At 56.6% G+C, this 20469-nt stretch overlaps 1 protein-coding gene across 2 annotated transcripts; it reads right to left on the minus strand.

Annotated features, from left to right (window-relative positions):
• Nucleotides 1-266: 266 nt before the first annotated feature.
• Nucleotides 267-20469, minus strand: GNA15 (G protein subunit alpha 15). 2 transcript variants are annotated; one of them, XM_087867411.1, is made up of 9 exons: nt 20412-20469; nt 18458-19809; nt 11707-11891; nt 8616-8770; nt 7926-8054; nt 5434-5563; nt 4177-4330; nt 1962-2083; nt 267-1190 (listed from the first exon to the last, which is right to left on the minus strand). In XM_087867411.1, the coding sequence occupies exons 2-9, from the start codon at nt 18600-18602 to the stop codon at nt 645-647; spliced, it is 1566 nt and encodes a 521-aa protein (XP_087723537.1). In that variant the 5' UTR covers nt 18603-19809; nt 20412-20469; the 3' UTR covers nt 267-644. The 2 variants fall into 2 exon arrangements, with proteins under 2 accessions (XP_087723537.1, XP_087723538.1); XM_087867412.1 differs by lacking the exons at nt 1962-2083; nt 20412-20469 and having other exon boundaries at nt 831-1190; nt 18458-20050.

Below are 20469 nucleotides of genomic sequence, written 5' to 3' on the forward strand. Positions count from 1 at the left end.
GAGGTGGTCGTGGCTCCTGGAATTCGGGGTGAGTAGCAACACAGACGGGGCTCAAATGCACCCCCCCTACCCCGTACAGGGAGAGACGCCGACTCCCGGCCTCCGGCTCCAAGAGTGTCAGTCCTACACAGCTCCGAGGACGGGCCCTGCACAGGTTGGGGGGTCAACACCAACTTTCCCCTCCTTCTCCACGTGTCTACCCCGCCTGCAACAGGCGCCCTGAGAAGGGGCCGCGCACTGAGGCACAGGACGCCCGTAAGAAATCATAGGCCTCCAGACTGTCACGTCTTTAATGTCTTGCAAGGGCCCCATAGAAGGGGAGGGAATAAATACAGAAAGGTTGTAAGATGCAGTGCGCCCGGCCCCCAGCCTGGGAAGTGGGGGAAATGCCCGTGGGCCCATTTCCCTCGTCTGTAAACAGAGCAGGACACACTTTAAGGCACAGACTCTGGACAGCGTTTTCCATGTCTCTCTTCTCGCCTGAACAGAAGTCCGGCGCTACCCAGACCTCGGGCTGGTAGATGCCGCCTCCTGTCCGCTAGGGGGCGCCAGAGTCCGGTCCCTCGCACTGAAGGACCACTCCCCTGTCACTGGGATGGCGCATCACCTCCGTGGGGGTCCGCGGCCTCTTCCCTGGGGAGGACCTACCCAGGGGTGGGGCAAGTCCTCCATCCCCTGCTCCCCTCACTTTTTCCTCCATCCTGCCATCCCAAGTGGCCCTCGTGCTCCGTTTCCGAGGAGGTAAACAGAGTCAAGGGAGGACAAACGCAGGGGCTGTCCTGGTGAGGGGCAGAGAAAGGAGGGGGCACCGACCAGCCTTCAACCCCTGACTCACTCACAGCCCTCCCGCCACCGGGACCTGGGGCTGAGTGACAAGGGGCACCTGGGCTCACGGAGCACCGGTCCGCCAGCAGGTCCCATCTGCCACGCATGGGTCTGAGCCCAGGGGCGGCAGGGCCTGGGTCACAGCAGGTTGATCTCGTCCAGGTAGCGGGCCAGCACCGAGTCCCGCACGTCCTTGAAGACCTTGCGGATGTTCTGGGTGTCCGTGGCGCAGGTGTAGTGGCTGAATAGGCGCCGGGAGCGCGGACCCCTCCTGCCCCCGTCAGCACTGTCCACGCAGCCAGCGTACATGCCCGTGTACATGTCCAGGATGAACCTCTTGGCTGCCTCTGCATCCTGCTTCGGGCCTGGGGGGAAAGGGGTGGGCAGTCAGGGCACACGGCTTGTGGGGCAGGTGGGAGACTCTCCCTTCTGGGCCACGGAGGGGGATCTGGAGACCCTGCTCCAGACAGGCACTACATCAGGGCTGCAGGGGCCACAGGGACATGCACCAAGGTGCAGGCCAGCGCCATCTTTGGTCTTTCCAGAGGGTCACATGACCACGAGGTCCAGCCAATGGGAGCCTCAAGAATGGACTTAGATGAGTCACATGACCTGGAATGGACCAATAAGACTTGGGCCTGGGACTTTAGGTAGAACTGTGTTAAAGAAAGAAACCCTCTCACTTGGTTGGACTTGGCAATTGAGGGGATGGGAACCTGGAGCTATGGAGAAAGATCTTTTTGAGAGTGCAGATGGGTAAACTGAGGCCAAGAGAAGGGGAGGGATGGCCACCCTGAGGAGGCAGCTGACATGCTCCGTCTCTCTGCTGTGTCTGTGTCTGTCTCAAGCACTACATGAGCTAAGGCTTCTGGCACCCAAGCCCTGGCTCTGCTACTTATTAGTTGGGTTGCCTTATATGGAAGTCCATGCAACTGCTGTGAGCCTCAGTTCCCTCATTTGTAAAATGGGGGTCCTAACAGTCCCAAGCCTCCCCGAATTGCTCGGAGTCAACACAATCATGTAGAGGACTCTGCACTCAATAATCAGAATGTTATCGTCATTCTTCCAAAAAGGGGGTAAGGCTGGAGGCTCCTGATGCAGACAGCCTGGGTTCGAATCCTGCCTCTGCCACTCACTGGCTGTGCGGCTTTTGGCAAGTGTTTTGCACCTCCCTGTGCCTCGGTTTCCCCAACTCTATGGTGGTGAGAAGAAGGAATTCCACTGCACACGGTGCTTCCAACGGTGTCCGATGCGTGAGCTGTTGTTATAATCACAGATGTTATTTAGGACAGAAGAGGGAAGGACTGAGCGCCAGAAGTTGGCAAAGAGTACTCCAGCCTCTGGCTGGAAGAAAAAGATGAGTCATGAAGGTTCCCTTTGATGTGAAGGAAAACAAATCCTTCAAAACTGTCCACTTTATCCACATCCCAAACTCTCCGGGCCATGTTCCCATTCCCAAGGCTGTTCAGCTGGGAAGGCAGTAAGGGCTGTCCGCCATGCTGGAATAAGTTGACATCTGTGTCCCAGGCCCCCAGGTCTTCTGGGTCTGATTGGCTGAGATGGGCTCACATGGGCTCTGAGCCCTGACAAGGCCAAGGGTCTCATCCACGGTGGTGTCACCAAGCATTTGGGCTGCACCTGCCCAAATCCCTGTCCACCCGGAACCTCAGACTATGACCTTGGTGGGAAATAGGGTCTGTGCAGATGTAGTTAGCCTGAAATGGGGTCACACTGGATCGGAGTGGGCCCAGCAGCCAATGACTGGAGTCCTTATAAGGAGAGGAAAGACACATGCACACACACACACATACACACACACACATGCACAGAAGGCCGTGTGACAACTGAGGCAGATCAGAGTGATGGGTCTATAAATCGAGAAACCCCAAGGATTGCAGGAGACGCCTGGGACAGATGTCCCCTCAGAGCCTCCAGAAGGAACCAATCCTGCTGGCATCTTGATTTCACACTTCTGGCATCCTTACCAGAGAGGGGTACACTTCGGTTGTTTTCTGCCCCCTAGTTTGTGGCCCCAGGAAATGAAGCCAGCTTGTCCCCAGCACGGCCGCCATCACTCCCCTCCCTGTAGGTGGGTGCCATCTGGCTGTCAAGAGGGGCGTCTGTTTGCCTCCTTTTGAGCCTGAGCTGGCCTGAGTGATTTGCTTGACCAATAGAATGAGGCATCTCTAACCATCCGGGACTTCTGAGGCTCCCCCCACCCACCCCGGGGCTGAAGTCTGGCTACCCCGAAACAGCCATGCTGTGAGGAAGCCCAAGCCTCATGAAGGGGTCCTGGAGTAGGAGACACCAGATGGGGCCAGGGAGGGGTGCAGGGGGTGGGACGTGGGGGGAAGAGAGCAGGAGAGGGAAGGAGGGGGAAGGCAGGGAGGGAGAGGGGTGCAGAGGGATCAGACACACATTGTTGGGAGTTGGAGGGGTATCGCGATCCGGGCCACCTCAGCTAATACCAACGCATCAAAGATGAACTTACCCACCTCGACCCTTCCCAACTTCCTGCCCTACAGAAACGTGAGCAAAGTCAAAGGGCTGCTTTAAGCCCCTAACTTTGGGGGCAGCTTGTCGCTCAGCTGGGACCTCCACCAGCCCCTTCACTGTGGCCCTCCAGGGAAAGTGCGAGCCCACACAGCCCTTCCTGGGACCCACCAGAACTCCACCTCCCCTCCCTGTAGGATGTGCTAAATGGCGCGGTGGCCGACTCCCCGGCCTCCTCTCTAGAAGGCCAGGCCCTTTGCCGCTCTGGCTGAGCTGAGGGCTCGCTCCCAACCTCCCCCCCCCCCCGCCCCATGTAGGGTTGCAGTCCTCCTGATTGACGCTCGCTTGCGGAGACACGACCATGGCTAAAACAGGCACCGCATGTAAGAGGGTTGCTGTATCTCTGAAAACTGAGCCATATGCCTTGGAAGGACTTGTCCAAAGATCAGTCATTGGTTTTCTTTTGAATCTGCTCTCTTCGATACAGATAAGATGACTACGAAAGATTCAAAAAAGAAATCTCAAAAATCTAGGCAGATTCTGGAAATAGTTGCCGGCGCCTTCCAGGTGTGGCTTATGACAATGAACTCTACAGCGGACCCACACACAAAAGAGCTACGACACCTGCTTCCTTAGAGCTCCCTGCTTGAAGCCACGGCACCAAGAATGCTGGGGGCTGTCGCTTTCTCCCCATTCTGCAGAGGGGGACACAGACTCACGGCTTGGGTCCAGAACTCAGGGCTGTCCGATCCCATTTGAGACTCCCCCAACTCCAGCTGAGGTAGAGTCTGGACCAGCATTTCTCTCGGGAGCTGCTTTCAGGAGGTGCAGGGTATAGAAAGTTCTAGAACCACTCACCCTGGAAACTGGGGAAGTAGGTAGCCAGGTGGGAAGTGGGGATCTTCTCCTCGAGGATGTCGGTTTTGTTGAGGAAGAGGATGACGGATGTGCTTTTGAACCAGGGCAGTTCCAGGATGGTGCCAAACAAGGCCAGACTCTCCTTCATCCGGTTCTGGGGGGGGGGGGGACAGGTAGGTCATTGCTCCAATGGTCAGCTTGGCCCAGACAGGAGCCCTGCCCCTCCACATGCAGATGGGCTGTCAGCCTGACGTCCAGCAGCTTGGGGCTCCCCAGCTCCCAGCTGGGTCAGAGGGGGTGTGTCCATGCTTTTGTGTGGCCTCTACTGGCTTGACCAGTGTCCCCCACAGGTTCATGTGCCTCTGGAACTTCAGAATGTGACCTTATTTGGAAATAGGGTCTTCGAAGATGTAACTAGTTAAGAAGAGGTCATACTAGATCGCCACCTCCAATGGCAGAGGTCCTTATAAAGAGGGGACGTTGGGACACAGATACATGGAATAAGGTCATGTGACCACAGAGGCAGAGGTGGGGCAATGTGGCCCAAGGATGGCCAGCGACCCCCAGAAGCAGGGAGAGCTGGGGACAGAGTCTCCCTCGCAGGCTCAGGAGGAACGATCCTGGCCACCTTGCTGATCTGGGGTGTGTGGCCTCCAGCGCTGGGAGAGGAGATGTCTCCTTGGTTCCAGCCCCAGCAAACTAGGACATGGCGGGTGGCTGCATTTGAGCAAGATGTGTGGCAGAACGACCTCAGATTCATTCTGTTTCATTTGGTCTGAGAGTCAAAACGTTAGCATCCGACCCTTGGCCTCCCCAGACTGTGCGGGTGAAACTTTAATCCCTAAAAGCGCAAACGTCTGAAACAAGCCAGGTCTTAATTAGGAGTAGAGTTCACAAAAGAGCAATGCCCAGCCTTTCCGAATAAAAGCAGGACACCATCCCTGGGGCATGACCCATTTTCCCCAGCCAGCTGCATTGTGCTTCCTGGGGGTCATGTCTCAGGCCTCGAGCATCCCTTTGAGAGAGAGAGAGAGAGAGGGAGAGAGAGAGAGAGTATGCAGGGTCCTGTCTACCCAGGTGCTTCTGGATCTGTGTGTTGGACTCAAAGCTCTGACCACGGAAGAGCGGAGGGTGAGGCTCAGAGCCACGCCAGACACACACGGACCCACTCCAGAGTGGTGGTGGGGGGGTTCCTGCTCAGCTGCGCATCCCGGGGCCAGCAGGAGGCAGCGCCCTTGCACCCACGGCGGCCCTCACCTCCTGGTTGTTCTCCTCTAGACACTGGTCGTATTCGCTCAGCGAAGCCAGGTAGATGAGGGCGATCACGTTCTCAAAGCAGTGGATCCACTTCTTGCGTTCTGACTTCTGGCCTCCGACGTCCACGATCCTGCCAGGAATCACCCCCTGTGAGACCCAATCGGGACCCCCTGCCATGGCACCCCAGACCCCAGGCATGTCTGGGGCAGGTCAAGATCAATATTTAATAGCAGCAGGAATCGGTGCCAGCCTCTGGGCCAATGCCTCTGTTGTGTTACTGCATTTCAGCCCTGTGAGGCAGGTGTTACTGTTGATTCATTTACACATGGGGAAACTGAGGCACGGGAGAGGAGACTTTGCTAAGCTTCTGCACTGGGCTGCCTGATTTCCACTCCATGGTAGAGGACAGGAGGGCAGACACATCCGGAATCTGCCCTGGTTCTGGTGGGTGACCTGGGGCAAACTGCAGAACATGTGCAGAACTCAGTTTCCCCACCCATGACACGCACATTGTTCTGAAGGGCCAACACCATCCCCTCTGTGTGTGGCCCCGCCTCCACCTCCACACACCACAACAAAAGCCCGAGCCCTCCTGCCTTCCTCTTCTCTCCTCTAAGAAATGTGGGTCACTGATAACAAGGCTTGCGTCATTTCCCCGGGGATGGGACTGTTACCCAGGCAGCCACCATAAATGCCAGAAGCCCCAGAGCAAGAAGGGACTTGCCCCTTTGTATGGACGGGACACCAAGGCTGGTGCCTGTGGCTCCCGATCCCTGAGACCAGCCCCTCCTGTGCCTCTTCAGACTCCCTGAAATCCCAGAGCAGAACGGGGAGGTGCAGTGGTTGAGAGTGGGGCTCTGGAGACCGAGGTAGATGTGGGGGATGCTACTTGCCAGCCTCCAGTATCATAGTCTCAGCTTCCTCTGAGCCCTCACTCCACGGATTAGCTCTGCCCCTAGCCTAAGAACACACTCAAGGCTTCCCACCTGAAAACCAGCACCTCGGCCCAGCTTTTCCTGTGAGCTTCCCCAACCTCTATCTTCATCCTAAACTTTGCCCAATTCATCCACCCACATACTCACCCATCCACCCACCCATCTGTCCATCTATCTGCCCACCCACCTATCCACCCATCCAGCTATCCAACCACTCACCATCTATCCATCCATCACCCGCATACCCATCCTTCCATCCAACCATCTGTCCATCCACCCACCCATCCATCCATCTATCCGCCCGCCCACCTACCCATGCATGCATCCGCTCATCCATCCATTCACCCACCCTCCACACATCTACACATACATACACTCACCCATCCATCCACTCGTTCATCCTTCCATCTTTCCAAGCAGCCTCCCACATTCATCAACTTCCACTCTGATCATGAGCCGATCATCACTAGCGAAGCAGGAGAATCGAACTCACCCCCTAGGCTTGTGGGGCTCTCCATCAGGGGAGGAGACTGATGGCAAACAGAAAATTAGGAACCACCCTAGGACTATGAAAAGGCCAAAGGAGCATGTTCGGGGGGTCAATCTAGGAAAGTGTGGGACTCAGTATTGGTGAAATGAACACAACCCCTGAGTGCAGTCCTCACCCTGCACCCTCCACAGCTCCCTGCCATGAGCCCACGACATGGAGCTTGCTGAGGTCACTGATGACCCTCTCACCACCAATCCCAGAAGTCCCTGCTCTCGGTGTACTCTTCCTGGCCTCGCCTTAGTCTTTGACACTGGCCATCACTCTGCCTGGATGACCCCTTGCTGCACTGGCCACTCACACCTCTGCCTTCCAGCTCAGGCCTGTGTGTGTCCAGCCACCTCCCAGATGCCCCAGACCCCTCAGGCTGTAGTGCCCTGAACGACTTCATTGTCTAATCGAATACCCCTAGGCTGCCAGTGCCACCGTGGCTGAACTTTGACCCCATCACCTTGACTCTTGGATTCCTACACAGATCTGGTCCTGCCCATTCTACACCAAAAACAATTTTTGCACCATTCCTTCATTTCCATCCCCATGACTGATGCTCTGGCCCTTACCAATCCTTCCTGCCTGGATCATGGCTCCTGCCTCCTCCTGAGCCTCCTGACCTCCAGCCTCACCCCCTCAAGGGGATCAGCCTCTGAGCTTCCCCCGCCCTAAATCAATCCCTTTGGAATATCACTGACCACACAGTCTCTGTCTCCTCCTACCCAGCAGCCCTTCAAGACTTATCCTAGTGAATTCCTCCTCATCCTTCAATGCCCTAATACCACTGTCCTCTCCTTGGGAAGACGTGCTCTCCTAAAGCTCTGGTTGCCCCACTCTGGGCTCTTCCAGGTCTCAGACCTGACTGCAAGGGGGCTGAAGGTGTCTAGATGCAACTCTGCTCCCTTCAGCCTGGAAGCCCCTTGAGGAGTGGGACTGGGAAACTCCTACTCATCCTTCAGGGCCCCAGTTCCTTTGCCCTCCTCTAGGAAGCTTTCCCTGACTCTGGGCTGTGAGCTCACCGCAGGTTGGTCTTCTGCACAGAGAAGCAGTACTCATTGATGCCAGTGGTAGGCATGCGGCTTCGGAGCACGTCCTGTGCTGTGGGGATGTAGTCCTCCTCGGTGATGCGCTCCAGGTGGGACAGGTAGCTGCGGAGTAAGGAGCCCTGAGGCCCAGTCTTGCAGCCTTAGTTTGTTTCTCAGACCCCCCCACCCAAAGCCCAGGAGGCCCCTGCTCGGGGAGGGGCCCGGATCTCTGGGTCTGCAGGTGGCCCAGAAGCATCACCCTGAGGCTGTGGGAGCATCGGGAAGAAGCAGTTTCACCCTCAGAGCAGCACGACCTCAAGGACAGTGTGAACTCAAGAGCAGTCTCACTGAGGGGGAGGGGGTCACCTTCAGGGAGCTGTCAACCAGTGGCGATGTCCCAAGAAAAGTAACAGCCTGGGAACAGGCTCCCAGCTGTCAAATCTCCCGAGATACCCAGCATGGTACTCAGAACAGTGTCACCCTGGGTCAGTGCCCCCCCAGGAATGATGTCACTCTGGAGCAAGACCATCCATAGCCAGCCCACCCCACAGCATGTCCCACAGCGGGAGCCCACCAACCTGGGCCCTGTCTGTCCAAGAGCAATCCCCGGGAGGAGTTCCTCACTGGCTGCATCTCAACTGTGCCTTGCACCCCACTCCTGCCGCCCGCGGGACCCAGACTCACTACACAGCCGAATCGAGCAGGTGGAACTCCCGGCGGCGCTCGTAGCAGGCCCGGATGCCAGCGTCCCTCCACAGCCACTGCATGGCCACGGCGTAGCGCTTCTCGAAAGTGGTCACTTTGTAGGGGTCCTGGCTCATGACCAGACTGGCATAGTGCTGGGGAGGGATGCACGGGGTGCGTCAGGGCAGCCTGTCGGGGCAGGGCCGCCCTGCACACATCCCTGCAAGCCACTGCCTCTCTCTGCTGTGGGGCCCCCTCCCCCTGCACAAACACACTGCAGTCCTGCTCCTTCCCTCCGGCCCCCGTGTGTCCCCAGACGGAGGGCAGAGGGGCAGCAGAGAACACAGGTGGATGTCAGCTCTTGTTCTTGGACGCTTATGAGGCAAGTGGCTACAGGCGCCCCTCCACAGACTAGGTAGTGCAATGAAGCCCTGTGGCCAGGTCTCTCGGGGAGGTAGAGGCACGTGCAGCCTGAGCTGCCAGCCCAGTGGCCCTGTGTGTTTCCCCTTCCTCCTCACAGCAAGCTCCGTTCCATCTCTACTCCTTTCTTTCCAGCAGGAAGGCATCAATGCTGCTCAGACTACTGCACTGGTGCGTGCACACACGTGGGTATGTGTGCGTGTGGGCTTGCATAGGCCTGTGAGTCCGCGTGTGTATGGGTGTGCATCCGGGCACATGGACGCAGGCTCGCACGGATCTGTGTGTTCCTCTGAGACTGGGAATGTGACTAAGATTTCCACGATCTCTAATTAACAGCGTATTGAGGTCCTTGCCACTGTCATACGACAGGAAAAAGATAGGAAAGGTGTCAGATTTGGAAAGGAATATGTTACACTGTGATTATTCACAGGTAATATGACTACATGTAGAAAATCCAAAACAGCCTAGAGATGAGCTATCAGAATACACTTGCTATAAGTTCACTTCGCAAGGTCCCTGAATGCAAGATCAATAAACCAAAATCAAATGGGTGGCTATATATCAACCACGAACCAGTGGAAATTTTTAAAAATTTAAATCCCATTTACAGTAGCACCGAAAGGTATCAAATATCTAGGAATAAATTTAACAACATGTGAAAGTTCTCTACACTGAAATGTAGAAAACATCATAAGGAAAATTTAAAGGATCTAAATCATTGGAGGGCTATGCCACGTTTGTGGATTGAAAGGTTTAGCATTTTTTTTTAAGCTGCCAATTCTCCCCAGATTAATCTACAGATTCCATGCAATTCTACCAAAACCCCAGAAAGGTGTGAAGGGGTGTGTGTGTGTGTGTGTGTGTGTGCACGTGCACACAAAAACTGACAAGATAATTCTAAACTTTATGTAGAAACGCAAAAGGACCTGGAGGAGCCAAGAGAATTTTGAAGAACAAACTGGCAGGATTTACACTAGCAGGCTTGAAGCCTAAATATTAGGAAGCTACAATCATTAACATGAAGTGATATTCACTCAAATGTAGATGAATTGACCAACAGAACAGAACAGCAAGCATTGGCAGGTCCAGGTACATTTGAACACCTGATTTATCACAAAGATGAGACTGTGGTATGGTGGGGAAAACATAAGAGACAGTAGCACGATGGACTATTGCCCAGGGGGGAGCGGGGGTGGGAGGAGAAGGAAAGAAACATAATCCCTGCCTCACACCCTGCACAAAAATCAATTCCAGGTGGAATGTAAATCTAAATATGAAACAATAAAGCTCCCTTTGAAAGATAGCAATAGAGAGATTAATCATGACCTTGGGGTGGAAAAACATCTCAATCTGGCTCCAACCCTCCCCCCAAAAAACCACACCATTAACCAGAAGATTGACACACTGGACCGCATTAAAATTAAGAGCTATTCATCCAGACACCATGAAAACAGTGAAGATGAGAGGAGAAGATGAGGGGAGAAAATATTTGCAAAATATGTAACAAAGGCTCATATCCAGAACATACAAAGAATCTGCTACAAATCAGTAAGAAAAAACTGACAATACTTTTTTTTTTAATGGGCAAAACTAAAAACAAAAACAAAAATGGGCAAAAGTTTTGAACAGGTGCTTTACAAAATGGAATATCCAAGTGTCCAACACACATATGAAAAAGTATGCAACCTCCTTATTAACCAGGGAAATGCGAATCAGAACCACAACGAAACACGACCAAGAACCCACCAGAATGGCTACGACAAGGGGACAGCATTAGGTGTTAGCTAGGATTTGGGGCAAGCAGAACTCTTCATGCACTGCTGCTTGGAGACAGTTTGGTGTCTCCTAATCTCATCAACTTTGTGGCCCACATCAACTTCTATGCAGAATGAACGAATGAACCTGGGGGGCATCATGCTAAGGGAAATAAGCCAGTCACAGAAGGACAAACACTGCAGGGTCCCACTCACATAAGGCATCTAGAAAAGGCAACCCCACAGACATAGAGAGTGGAATGGGGCTGGTGGAGGGGGGATTCGGGGAGCTGCCATCCAAGGGTCATGAAGTTGTGGTTAGGAAGGTGAACGCGCTCCAGAGATTTGCTGTTACCAGCCCTGCATCGCGCACATCAAGATTGGCTACGAGGGTAAAGCTCGTGGGAAGCGTTGCCAAACAAAATTTAATAAGAAAGTGATGTGACCTGTGCGTGCACAGCGGCCCTGCCTGCAGCAGGACGGGCAGGACGCAGTCAAACATTTTCATGGCGAAACAGGGGCTGGTTCAGGACTCCGACCCTGGGCATCGCGGGGTCCAGGGAGAGATGACCCAGCCCAGAGGTCCACAGGGGACATGTGAGAGGGGCACTGATGCCAAGCTGCCTGGGATGCATGGAAGATCCCCAGGAAAGTGCTGGGGTGAACCTAACAAGACCTGGGGGCCTGAAACACACGGCCATGCCCTACGTGCTGACCTGGGGGGTCTGAGGGGACAGGGTCTGACCGGAGGCACTGAGGGGCACAGCCTGGACTTTGGGGTCCAAGGGGAACCTCCTGCCCTGGAGTCCTAGTGGACACAGCTTGGGTCTGGGGGTCCGAAGGGACACGGTCCCACCCCAAGGTCCAGAGGGCCCCACCCAGCTTGAAGCCCATGCGGGAGGCCCCAGGATGCTCACGCTGCTCTCGGGCCTGCTGAAAGGGATCTGCAGCCGGTCCATGGCCTCGATCATGGCCCGCATGGAGACGAAGATGTTCTGGTAGACCAGCGGCCGGAAGCCCTTGCGCTCCTCCTCCGAGTAGCCCGCGCCGTGGATGATCCGCATCTGCTTGATGAATGTGCTCTTGCCGCTCTCGCCCGTACCTGCGCAGGGGCGCACATGGGGTCGCACAGCACAGCTCAGCCCTGGGGCTCCCGCCACCCGCCGCCCACGCCCGCAGGGCTCCAATCCTGGCTCGGCCAGGGCCGCACTCCGTGACCCTGGGCGAGTGCCTTCGCCTTCCGGGCCTCAGTTTCCCCAGCTGTAAGATGGGGTTCTCAACAGACCCTGCCCACCAGCTCCCAGGAAAGGAGGTCACTGTCAGGGGCTCCCAGGGAGGTCAGCGAACTATGGCCTGACGGGAGATCCGGCTGGCCACCTGGTTCTGCGTGGCCAGCAAGTTTTTGCAGTTTGTATGATGGCTTTTACATCTCTAATACTTTTTACGGTTGTGGTTTTCACATTTTTAAATGATGGAAAGGAATAAAAACAAGACTATTTCGTCACACGTGGAAATGATATGAAATTCGTGTGTCAGCGCCCATAAATAGTTTTATTGGCACACAGTCACGCCCATGTGCGTACAAATGGTCTATGGCTGTTTCCTCGATACAACAGCAGAGTTGAGCAGGGAGACAGAGACCATCTGGCCCCCAGGACTGAAAATGTTTACCATCTGCTTGTACAGAAAAAGTTTGTGGACCCCTGGCTTGCGGCACGCCTAGACATAGTAAGAGCTACGTTAGCGTTCACTGTTGTCAGTGGTAGTAGCATTGACTATAGTTAGAATCGCTGTTACTGTTATTTGCTATAATTTCAGGTAGAGAAAATTTCATGAAGGAAATACAATAGAATAAAGAGTGTTTAGCTGACTATAGCTGAATGTCGGGAGGGCTTCCCAGTGGAGGTGACTTGCAGAGTGGAGCCCCGAAGGCTGGGAAGATTGCTTTTGTGCCAAGATGTGGAGGAAGGGCACATCGTATAGAGGGCACAGCCCATGCAAAGGTCCTGGGGCAGAACCAGGCCTGGTGTTTTGGAGGAACAGCGTAGAGGCCATTTGGCTGGAGCAGAATGGGCAAAGGAGAGAGAGGGAGGAGGGGAGGGCCAGGAGGGGATGGGGTAGGTGGTGCAGAGCCTAGGAGACCACAGAGAGGACTTGGACTTTGACCCCAGGGAGGTGGGAGCCCTGGAGGACGGTGGGGAGTGGAACACCTGACCCAGGTCCTCACAGGTGCCCTCTAATGACTGCTGTAGTAAAGACAGACTGGCGGGCAAGGGCATGAGCAGGGGGTCCGGGGTGGTGGCCTAGCTGAGTGATGATGGGGGCTGGACCCAGGTAGAGAGGAGGGGCCCTTTGAGAGATATTTGGGAGACAGACTCAACAAGACCTTGCTGAGGGACCAGAGGGGTCCTTGCAGGGCCAGCTACACAATTTATGGGGTCAAGTGCAAGATGAGGCCCTTCTGAGCCCAGGGCACTGTGGGCCTGCCCCGCTCCCACAGCCAGGAAGCCGGCCCTGGGCTTGCGACAGTAACACTTGGATCTTCAACGGCCCGGGGCTGGCAGCTCAGAGACCAAGGCTCAGCCCACCGCAGCCTGCGCTCCCTGTGTGCCTCTGTTTTCCTGTTCATCAAGCGAGCGTGACAGCCGGGCAGGAGCTGTGAGACCAGGAGACCCCTCCAACACCTTCCTGCCCTGCCCAGCTCCTGGGGGACACTGGCAGGGGGTCCTTCCAGGGACAGGGTGGCGGGCTGGAAGGAGGAACAGGGAGCAGCAGAAAAGGAAGGGGTGGTCTGGCTGGAACCCAGAAAGAGGAAATGGGACAGAGGGAGCAGAGGCAGGTGGAGAGGGGGGAGTGTGGGAACCGGAGAGAAGAGAGGCGCTGTCTTGTGTGACCCCCCGAAGCTCCCCGTCCCCACATATCTGAGGGCAACAAGGGCCGGCTGGGGTGACACCAGGTGTTTGTTAAGGCCACTGGACTCGAGGTCCAAGAGAAAGAGCTGCTTTTCTCCCACCCTGAGGGACATCTGCAGGGAAAGGGGAGAGCGGCCGGGCTGTGAGCCAGGTGTGCGGGCCGGGCTGGTGGAAGGTTCCGCAGTGCGCGCATCCCCTGCTCCTGGTCTTCGTCCTGGGGGTCCCTGCTTTGTGGTGGGACTCAAACCCATGAAGTATTTAGGGGTAAATAGTTGTCAGGCCTGCAACTTACTTGCAAGCAGTTCAGGGGGGAAAATGAGTATGTATATATTAAATATACGAATATATAGCAAAACAAATTATAGATTAATGATGCATTACATGAATAATGAACATATACACATACCCATATACACAGAGAGAGGGCGGGAGAGGGGGGAGGACAGAGGGAATATGGGGAAATGCCAACATTTGCAGAAGAATCGGACGCCACTTCTCCGCGAGGTCTGCAAGCATCTCACACGGCCAGGTGAAGAATCGGGGAGAACTCACATGCAGCGTGAGATGCCCGGTGCGATGCCAGAACCGGAAAAGGGCCCCAGGGAAAACCCGTTGCATTCCGGGTCCAGCGTGAATTTCTCAGCCGTGACAAACGTGCCACACTCTCCGACATGTGAACGCGAGGGGAAGCCGTGTAGCCGTCGACAGGAACTCTCTCTACTACCTTTGCCATTTTTCTGTACGTGTAAAATTATTCCACAATAAAAAGTTTCTCCCCGAACACCCCATGCGACGGGTCCATGGCTGAAACTCTGCAGCGTGGAGCCATATGTGTGTGAGATTATGGAATTTCTTGGGGTGTATCCAGCTCACTGAACGTCCCTGCAGTGGACAAGCCGGGGTCAGGCCACTGCTGCTCACACAGGAGGAGCCCGGAGACAGATCACTCGGCCCCCAGAGCTCTGGCAACATGGCATGGCAGCGGTGGCCGTGAGCCCAACACGTACTGTCTTGCCAGAGCCTCCCCGGACCGAGGGATGGCTCTTGGCTCACTCTTCACGTGGGGGAACTGAGTCCCAGACAGGCTGATGGGATTGCCGTGGGCCACGCAGCTGATAAGTGGCCGAGCTGGGATGCAAACCTCATTCCGTCTGAGTCCAGAGCTCCTGGGTTTTAAGTAGGATACCAGAAAGTTCCCCATAACAGTAATCACAGGGAGCATGATTTAATTCTTGGCGTCTGCTCGGCCCTGGGCCGGAACAGTCCATGCCTGTCCTCAGTCAGTCCTCACAAAGATTCCCACTGGTTCACCATCTGCAGAAGATACCCAGGGATCAGAGAGGTGAGGCGATTTTCCCAGGGTCACACAGCTAGCAGAGAAGCCGAGCAATAAACTCGAGCCCTTACAGGTCCTAAGCCAACAAAATGGGATACGGCCAACCAGCCGGGTCAGCTGTCTTCCAAGTATCAGATGATGTCATCCGTCTGCAGCTGCTTGGAAGCTGGACAGGGGTGGGGGGTGGGGGGGAGTACTGAGGCCAGCGCAGGGGACCGCGCCCTTTGCCCTCTCAGACGTCGGTCCCCCTGGGAGTGTGGAAATCAACAGCTAACTTGATTTTCTTCTCCTCTCTTCTGTTTCGTTAAAGGAAAAAAAAAAATCCTGGTCACCACCCACAACATGGATGTTGTGACTCATGAATGGGTCACAGGCTGAAGTCTGAAAACTCCAGCGGGTGGAACCCCTTCTTTGCAGCCCAGGACCGTCCTGAAGTCAGAAAGGATTCTGGAACTTCTCCAGCCCCAGGCTCCCGGTCGGCTTCGGGAAAGCCCCCCCAGTGGGGTTGGGGGCCGCAGGGGGAGCTCTGCCCACCTGGCGGCGCTGGGGGCCGCAGGGGGAGCTCTGCCCACCTGGCGGGCCAGAAGGGAAGTGGCTGCTTCCTTCTGGGGATGGATGAGGAAGTGGAACGTCGCAGACACCGGGAGGGGCCGTGCCAAGCCCAGGCATCACGAGACACCCGTGCGGCTCCTTCCCGGGCGGATGGCAGCTCCAGGAAACGGAGCCTCGGGGGCACGGGGAGCCAGGCCTGGACGTCTATAGGGCAGGCGGCTCAGCATCTCTGTCCAGCTCAGCTCAGACTGGCTGCCAACCCCAGACCAATCCCGTCACCTCCCTAGGCCTCAGTTTCCCCATCTGTCACTGGGGAATCGGTGATTTTCTCTCCAGGGCACATGCACAGGGAGGTCAAATGCATGGACTTTGGAACCAGAATTCTAGGTTCTGATGCTGGCTGTGTGACTTTGGGCAAATCGCTTCACCTCTCTGGGCCTCGGTTTCCCCATCTTCTCTACTTCAGGTGCTGTGAACAGAGCTGGCTCCTCTAATGGCTTCAATCTGATGCCTCCCGCTCCCCAACTCGCCGGTCGCTTCTTGTCAGGGACAGACTCCTGACCCCTCGGGCTGCTTCCTCAAAAAGATCAACCACCTCCAGGAAAAAATAACTTTTGGATTCAATTCCTGTTTTCAAGAAGGGAGGGTGGCGTGGAGGCCGCCCTCAAGGCTGGGGGATGGGAGGGGGGTCAAGACCACAGTCCACAGCACGGTCCACAGGTCCCAGCGTGTGGGAAGCAGGCCACCTCCCCTCCCCCCACCTGACGCCAGCAGAAGGGGCTTCCTGAGGTGGGGCTGGCAGGGCAGCAGTCAGAGCCGTGGGGGGCAAGGGACCTGCCCAGCTCTGGCACAGCGCCGGGAAAAATCGCCCCCGAAACAGGACGCATTCATTCCCTTATTCGTTTACAAAGTTTGCTCTGGGCATCTGCCCTATGTTGGGTTCACCGAGCTCCTGGGCCAGATGCTGGGGACCCCGGGAATGGGAATGAGAGAGACGCGGTCCCCACCTTCATGCTGTTTGCTGTGTCACTGGAGAGATAGACAACGAAGAACAAGGGAACAAGTCTAAGAGGGTGTCGGTGAGTGAGTGCTCGGAAGAAAGATCAAGGGGTTCAAATGGAGGAAAGAGAAGCCTGGGTGGCCTTTGCAGCCGGCGAGTCCAGGAAGACTTCTCCGAGGAGGCTACACACGGGCCATGCTGCCTAGAGTGAGAGCACCAGCCGTGCGGAGGTGTGGGTGATGCTGACAGCTCCCAGCAAGAGCACAGCACGTGCAAAGGCCCTGAGGTTCACATGTATGAACTTGAGGTGTGCAAGGAAAGATCACCATCACAGATAAACATGAGCCTGATGGGTGGAGGAAAAGCAAGCAGATGGAACCAAAGAGGGGCCACCCCCCCAATGCTCCAGGCCTGAAAGGATGATGGGGGGGTGGAAGATACCTGAATGCCCAGCCCTTTGACAGCTCCGAAGGAAAGGGCAAGTGCTTTGAAAGGCACCGACAACCAAAACTCACTCGAGAAGAAATAGCCTAGCTAGGCCTAATCATATTATTATTAAAAAGTAATCAATCCCACATCATATATCACACCTATTATTACTGTAAAAGCCTACCTGGTCTCAAGAAATCAGAGATAGCTATTAAAGTAATTAAATTCTTATTTAAAAGCTTCCAGGCTCAGACAGCCTCATTGATGACTTTACCAAAGTTTAAGGAAAACATTTTTGTTTTAAGGAAGTTAAGGAAAGTTAAGGAAAAGAAAATAGTCCATGAAAAAAAGCAAAGAAGCCAAGTGGCCACCAAAGGGTTATGGGAGGAAGGAGCAGGAGCTGAGGTCTGAGAGGCCACAGGGTGGGAGTCTGGACCCGGCTGGCCATCCCCATGCCAGCTTTCTTGGAAAACTAAATGGGGGGGGGGGCAGGTGTCTTTTACCGAAACTACGTATGAGACTAGAGTGAGAAGGGCCCTGATTCAGGCGCGATCCTGGGGGCCCCCGGCCACCGAGCCAGGGAAGAGCAAGGCCACCGCACAGATGGCCAGCCTCCTGGCCCCGGGGCCGGCCGGCAGCTGTGACTCCGGGAGCCCTGACACCTTCCCCGCACCCCCACCCCAGAGCTCAGGATGACCCGTGCAGGCAAGGCCAGAGGGGAGTGGACATGCGAGCAGGACAAGACTTTGAGCTTCCTGGGGCCACAGTCTCAGAGTCTTCCAATCAGCCGGCCCTGTCACTCTCCCTTCCACCCTGTTTTCTTTTCCTCCTTGCTCTTCTCGCTGCCGGAAATTATTTTATCTGCTCATTGGTTTATGGGCTAACGTCTGTCTCCCTCATGGCAAGATGAGGTCCACGGACGCCAGGACATTGCCCGTGTCCGTGGCTGCTGCACCCCTTGTTACTCGCTGCCTCTTGAATGAATGAATGAATGAATGAATGAATGAATGAATGAGTCAGCCCGTCCGTGGGTCAGTCAGAACCCCTGGCAATGCTCTGGCCCGGGGAGTCTGCAGATAGCGAGAACACACACGGCTCAAGCCCTCCGTGGCGGGCCGCGTGGCCGGGGAGAGGGCGGGAGGGCCCTGCGCAGACGGACGGACGGATGGACGGACGGCCGCGCACGAGGCCTGGGCAGGCTGCAGACCTGAGCTCACCGCTCCCTTCCCCTGACGCGGCAGCCCGAGCCGGTAGGGCGTGCTGGGCCTGCCGCCCCGGGGCCACCTCCGCGCCAGCACGTGCCCTGCGAGGGGGCTGGACCGGGATGTCTCTGCGCCTTGGTCTCCTCGCCCAGAAACGGGGCTCCCCGACTGTCCCAGCCGGCGGGGGTCGGGTCCCGGTCCCGGTCCCGGCCCGCTGGCACCGCCCGCCCCACTCACCCAGCAACAGCAGCTTCAGCTCCGCGCGGTCCCGCTTCTTCTGCTCCAGCAGGATCCTGTTGATCTCCTGGTCGATGCGGGCCGCCGCCTTCTCGTCCTCCGTCAGGCACCAGGGGCAGCAGCGCCAGGTCAGCGAGTGGGCCATGGTGGGGGCCTCAGCGGGCACGAGGCGGCATGGCCCCGGCCGCGGGGAGGGCTCCTGGCAGCGGCCCGCGGGGGGCCGCGCTCTTCGGGGGAGGGATCACCCCCAGGGACCCCTGACTTCCCAGCCTCGGGCACCGGGCACCCCGCTCGGCGAGGCCTCAGTGCCCGGCACAGGCGGGTGGGGGCAGGAGGAGGAGCCCAAGAAGGTGCGGAGGCTCAAGGCTCCCCGCCCATCTCCAGGCCTGCCCGCCTGGCCCTGCCAAACTGGTTGAGGGTGCGTGCCCCCGGGAAGGGCGGGCTGCCGGCAAGGAAAGGCCCCGACCACAGTCTGCCTCCCGCAGCGCCCGCTGGGCCCTCCTTCCTCATTCTGGAGAAGGGGTGGACTCCATCCTCTCTGGGCCTATGACGCCGCCTCCAGGCTGGCCCCAGGCCCACTCCTTCTTCCCCTCCTCCGAGCCAATTAGGAGAGATCAGCAGAATGCCAATAACGATTTTTTCGAAAAACAGCGAAGGCCGGGGGCTCCCATATATGGGAGTTCCTGTTACCCCCCATTTGCAGAGGAGCAAACTGAGGCACAAAGCCAGGAAGTGACTTGCAGGGGCAGCCCCGGCGGCTGCGGAAGGACAAGATGGGGCTGGGAGTCCGCGGGGCCCCAGGCTCTAAACGCCGGCCAGGCAGCCCTGGGCAGGGGCCATTCCTTCTTCCTGCAAACATTTATTGAGTGCCTACCGTGTGCCAGACACAGTTCTAGGCATGACAGGGAACAAAAGGACAAAATCCCTGGCCTCCCTCCCTCACATCCTAGACACAGACACAGGGGAAGAAGCACATTTCGTAAACATATTCCAGCCTGTTGGATGGGGATACATTCTGAACAAAACATAAAGCAGAGCAGGGGGTGGGGGATGTTGGGGTGCTGGGGTCGGGGCTTTAAAAAGGGGGTCAAGGAAGGTCACACGGACCGGATGACAGGCGGCATGAGGAAGAGCCGGACAGGCAGCCTGGGCATCGGAGGACCTGGGGAGTCGAAGCCGTTCAGGAAGAGTTCAGGGACTCTCCCGACAAGGCCTCGGGGCCACCTGACCCTTCCCCTTGGGCCCCGGACCCGAGAAGCAGGACGGTGAAACAGGGCAGGAGAATACACAGCCGCTTCCCGGACGGACACTCACAGCAGAATGGGTTGTCTCCAATCCTGTCGCTCCTTGCCCTGTTTGGGTGCAGAACACCCTTTGAGAAGTTCTAGAAAGCTCTAGAAAAGTCCAGAAAACCCCTCCCCTTGGAGATACGCGTCATTCGGGAGCCTCTGTGGACACCTCTCAGATGGCGGTAGCAAGGCTCAGAGAGGGTGAGCGAAGAGCCCGGATCACACAGCAGCAGCCGTCTGCCCTCCCCCACGTCCGGCCGGGGAGATGGTGCGGTTTTCTTTGCTGTTGATTCATAACGAATGGCAGATGGGAAGTTCGATAGGGCCCCCCCGCTGGGTCACTGGGGCTGGTAGGCCTGCCCTGCTCACCCGCCCTCCCGCCCACAACCGGATGGCTGTGAGGAGAGGTGCTCCCCAGGGCTGGAGGCTGGAGTGACTTCCCACTCTCGGGCCAGATGAAGAAAAGCAGAAATAGGTCCGAGCCGGGCAGAGCTGGGAGGGCCGCCAAACAGAAAGCACCAGCTTGGCAAAACCGGGAGGCCGGGCTGAGTCACAGACGCGGGCGCAGGAGGCACAGGACACGGAGGGCCCTGCCGACTGATTCCCGAGGGGACACCAGGCCCCCAGCAGTCACCGCAGGACCAGGGTGTGGGGCCTCAGCTTACCCTCTTCCGTGGCTCCCACCGGCCTCAGAGAAAATGACCCAGGTCTCCTCCCACCCCG

This window comes from Ursus americanus, chromosome 14, assembly GCF_024610735.1.
Source record: "Ursus americanus isolate L20-20 chromosome 14, mUrsAme1.1.p, whole genome shotgun sequence".
Taxonomy (NCBI): domain Eukaryota; kingdom Metazoa; phylum Chordata; class Mammalia; order Carnivora; family Ursidae; genus Ursus; species Ursus americanus.

What these genes read in the sequence shown, in the direction of transcription:
- GNA15 (XM_087867411.1), bottom strand. Translation starts at nt 18,602, where the DNA reads ATGGCCCACTCGCTGACCTGGCGCTGCTGCCCCTGGTGCCTGACGGAG. An exon ending in GTGCAGAAGACCAACCTGCG is followed by an intron (nt 5,564 to 7,925) that starts GTGAGCTCACAG and finishes GATTCCTGGCAG; the next exon opens with GATCGTGGACGTCGGAGGCC. An exon ending in TGCCAAAAGCCGCACAGCCA is followed by an intron (nt 1,191 to 1,961) that starts GTGAGTGGCAGA and finishes CTTTCCCCCCAG; the next exon opens with GCCCGAAGCAGGATGCAGAG.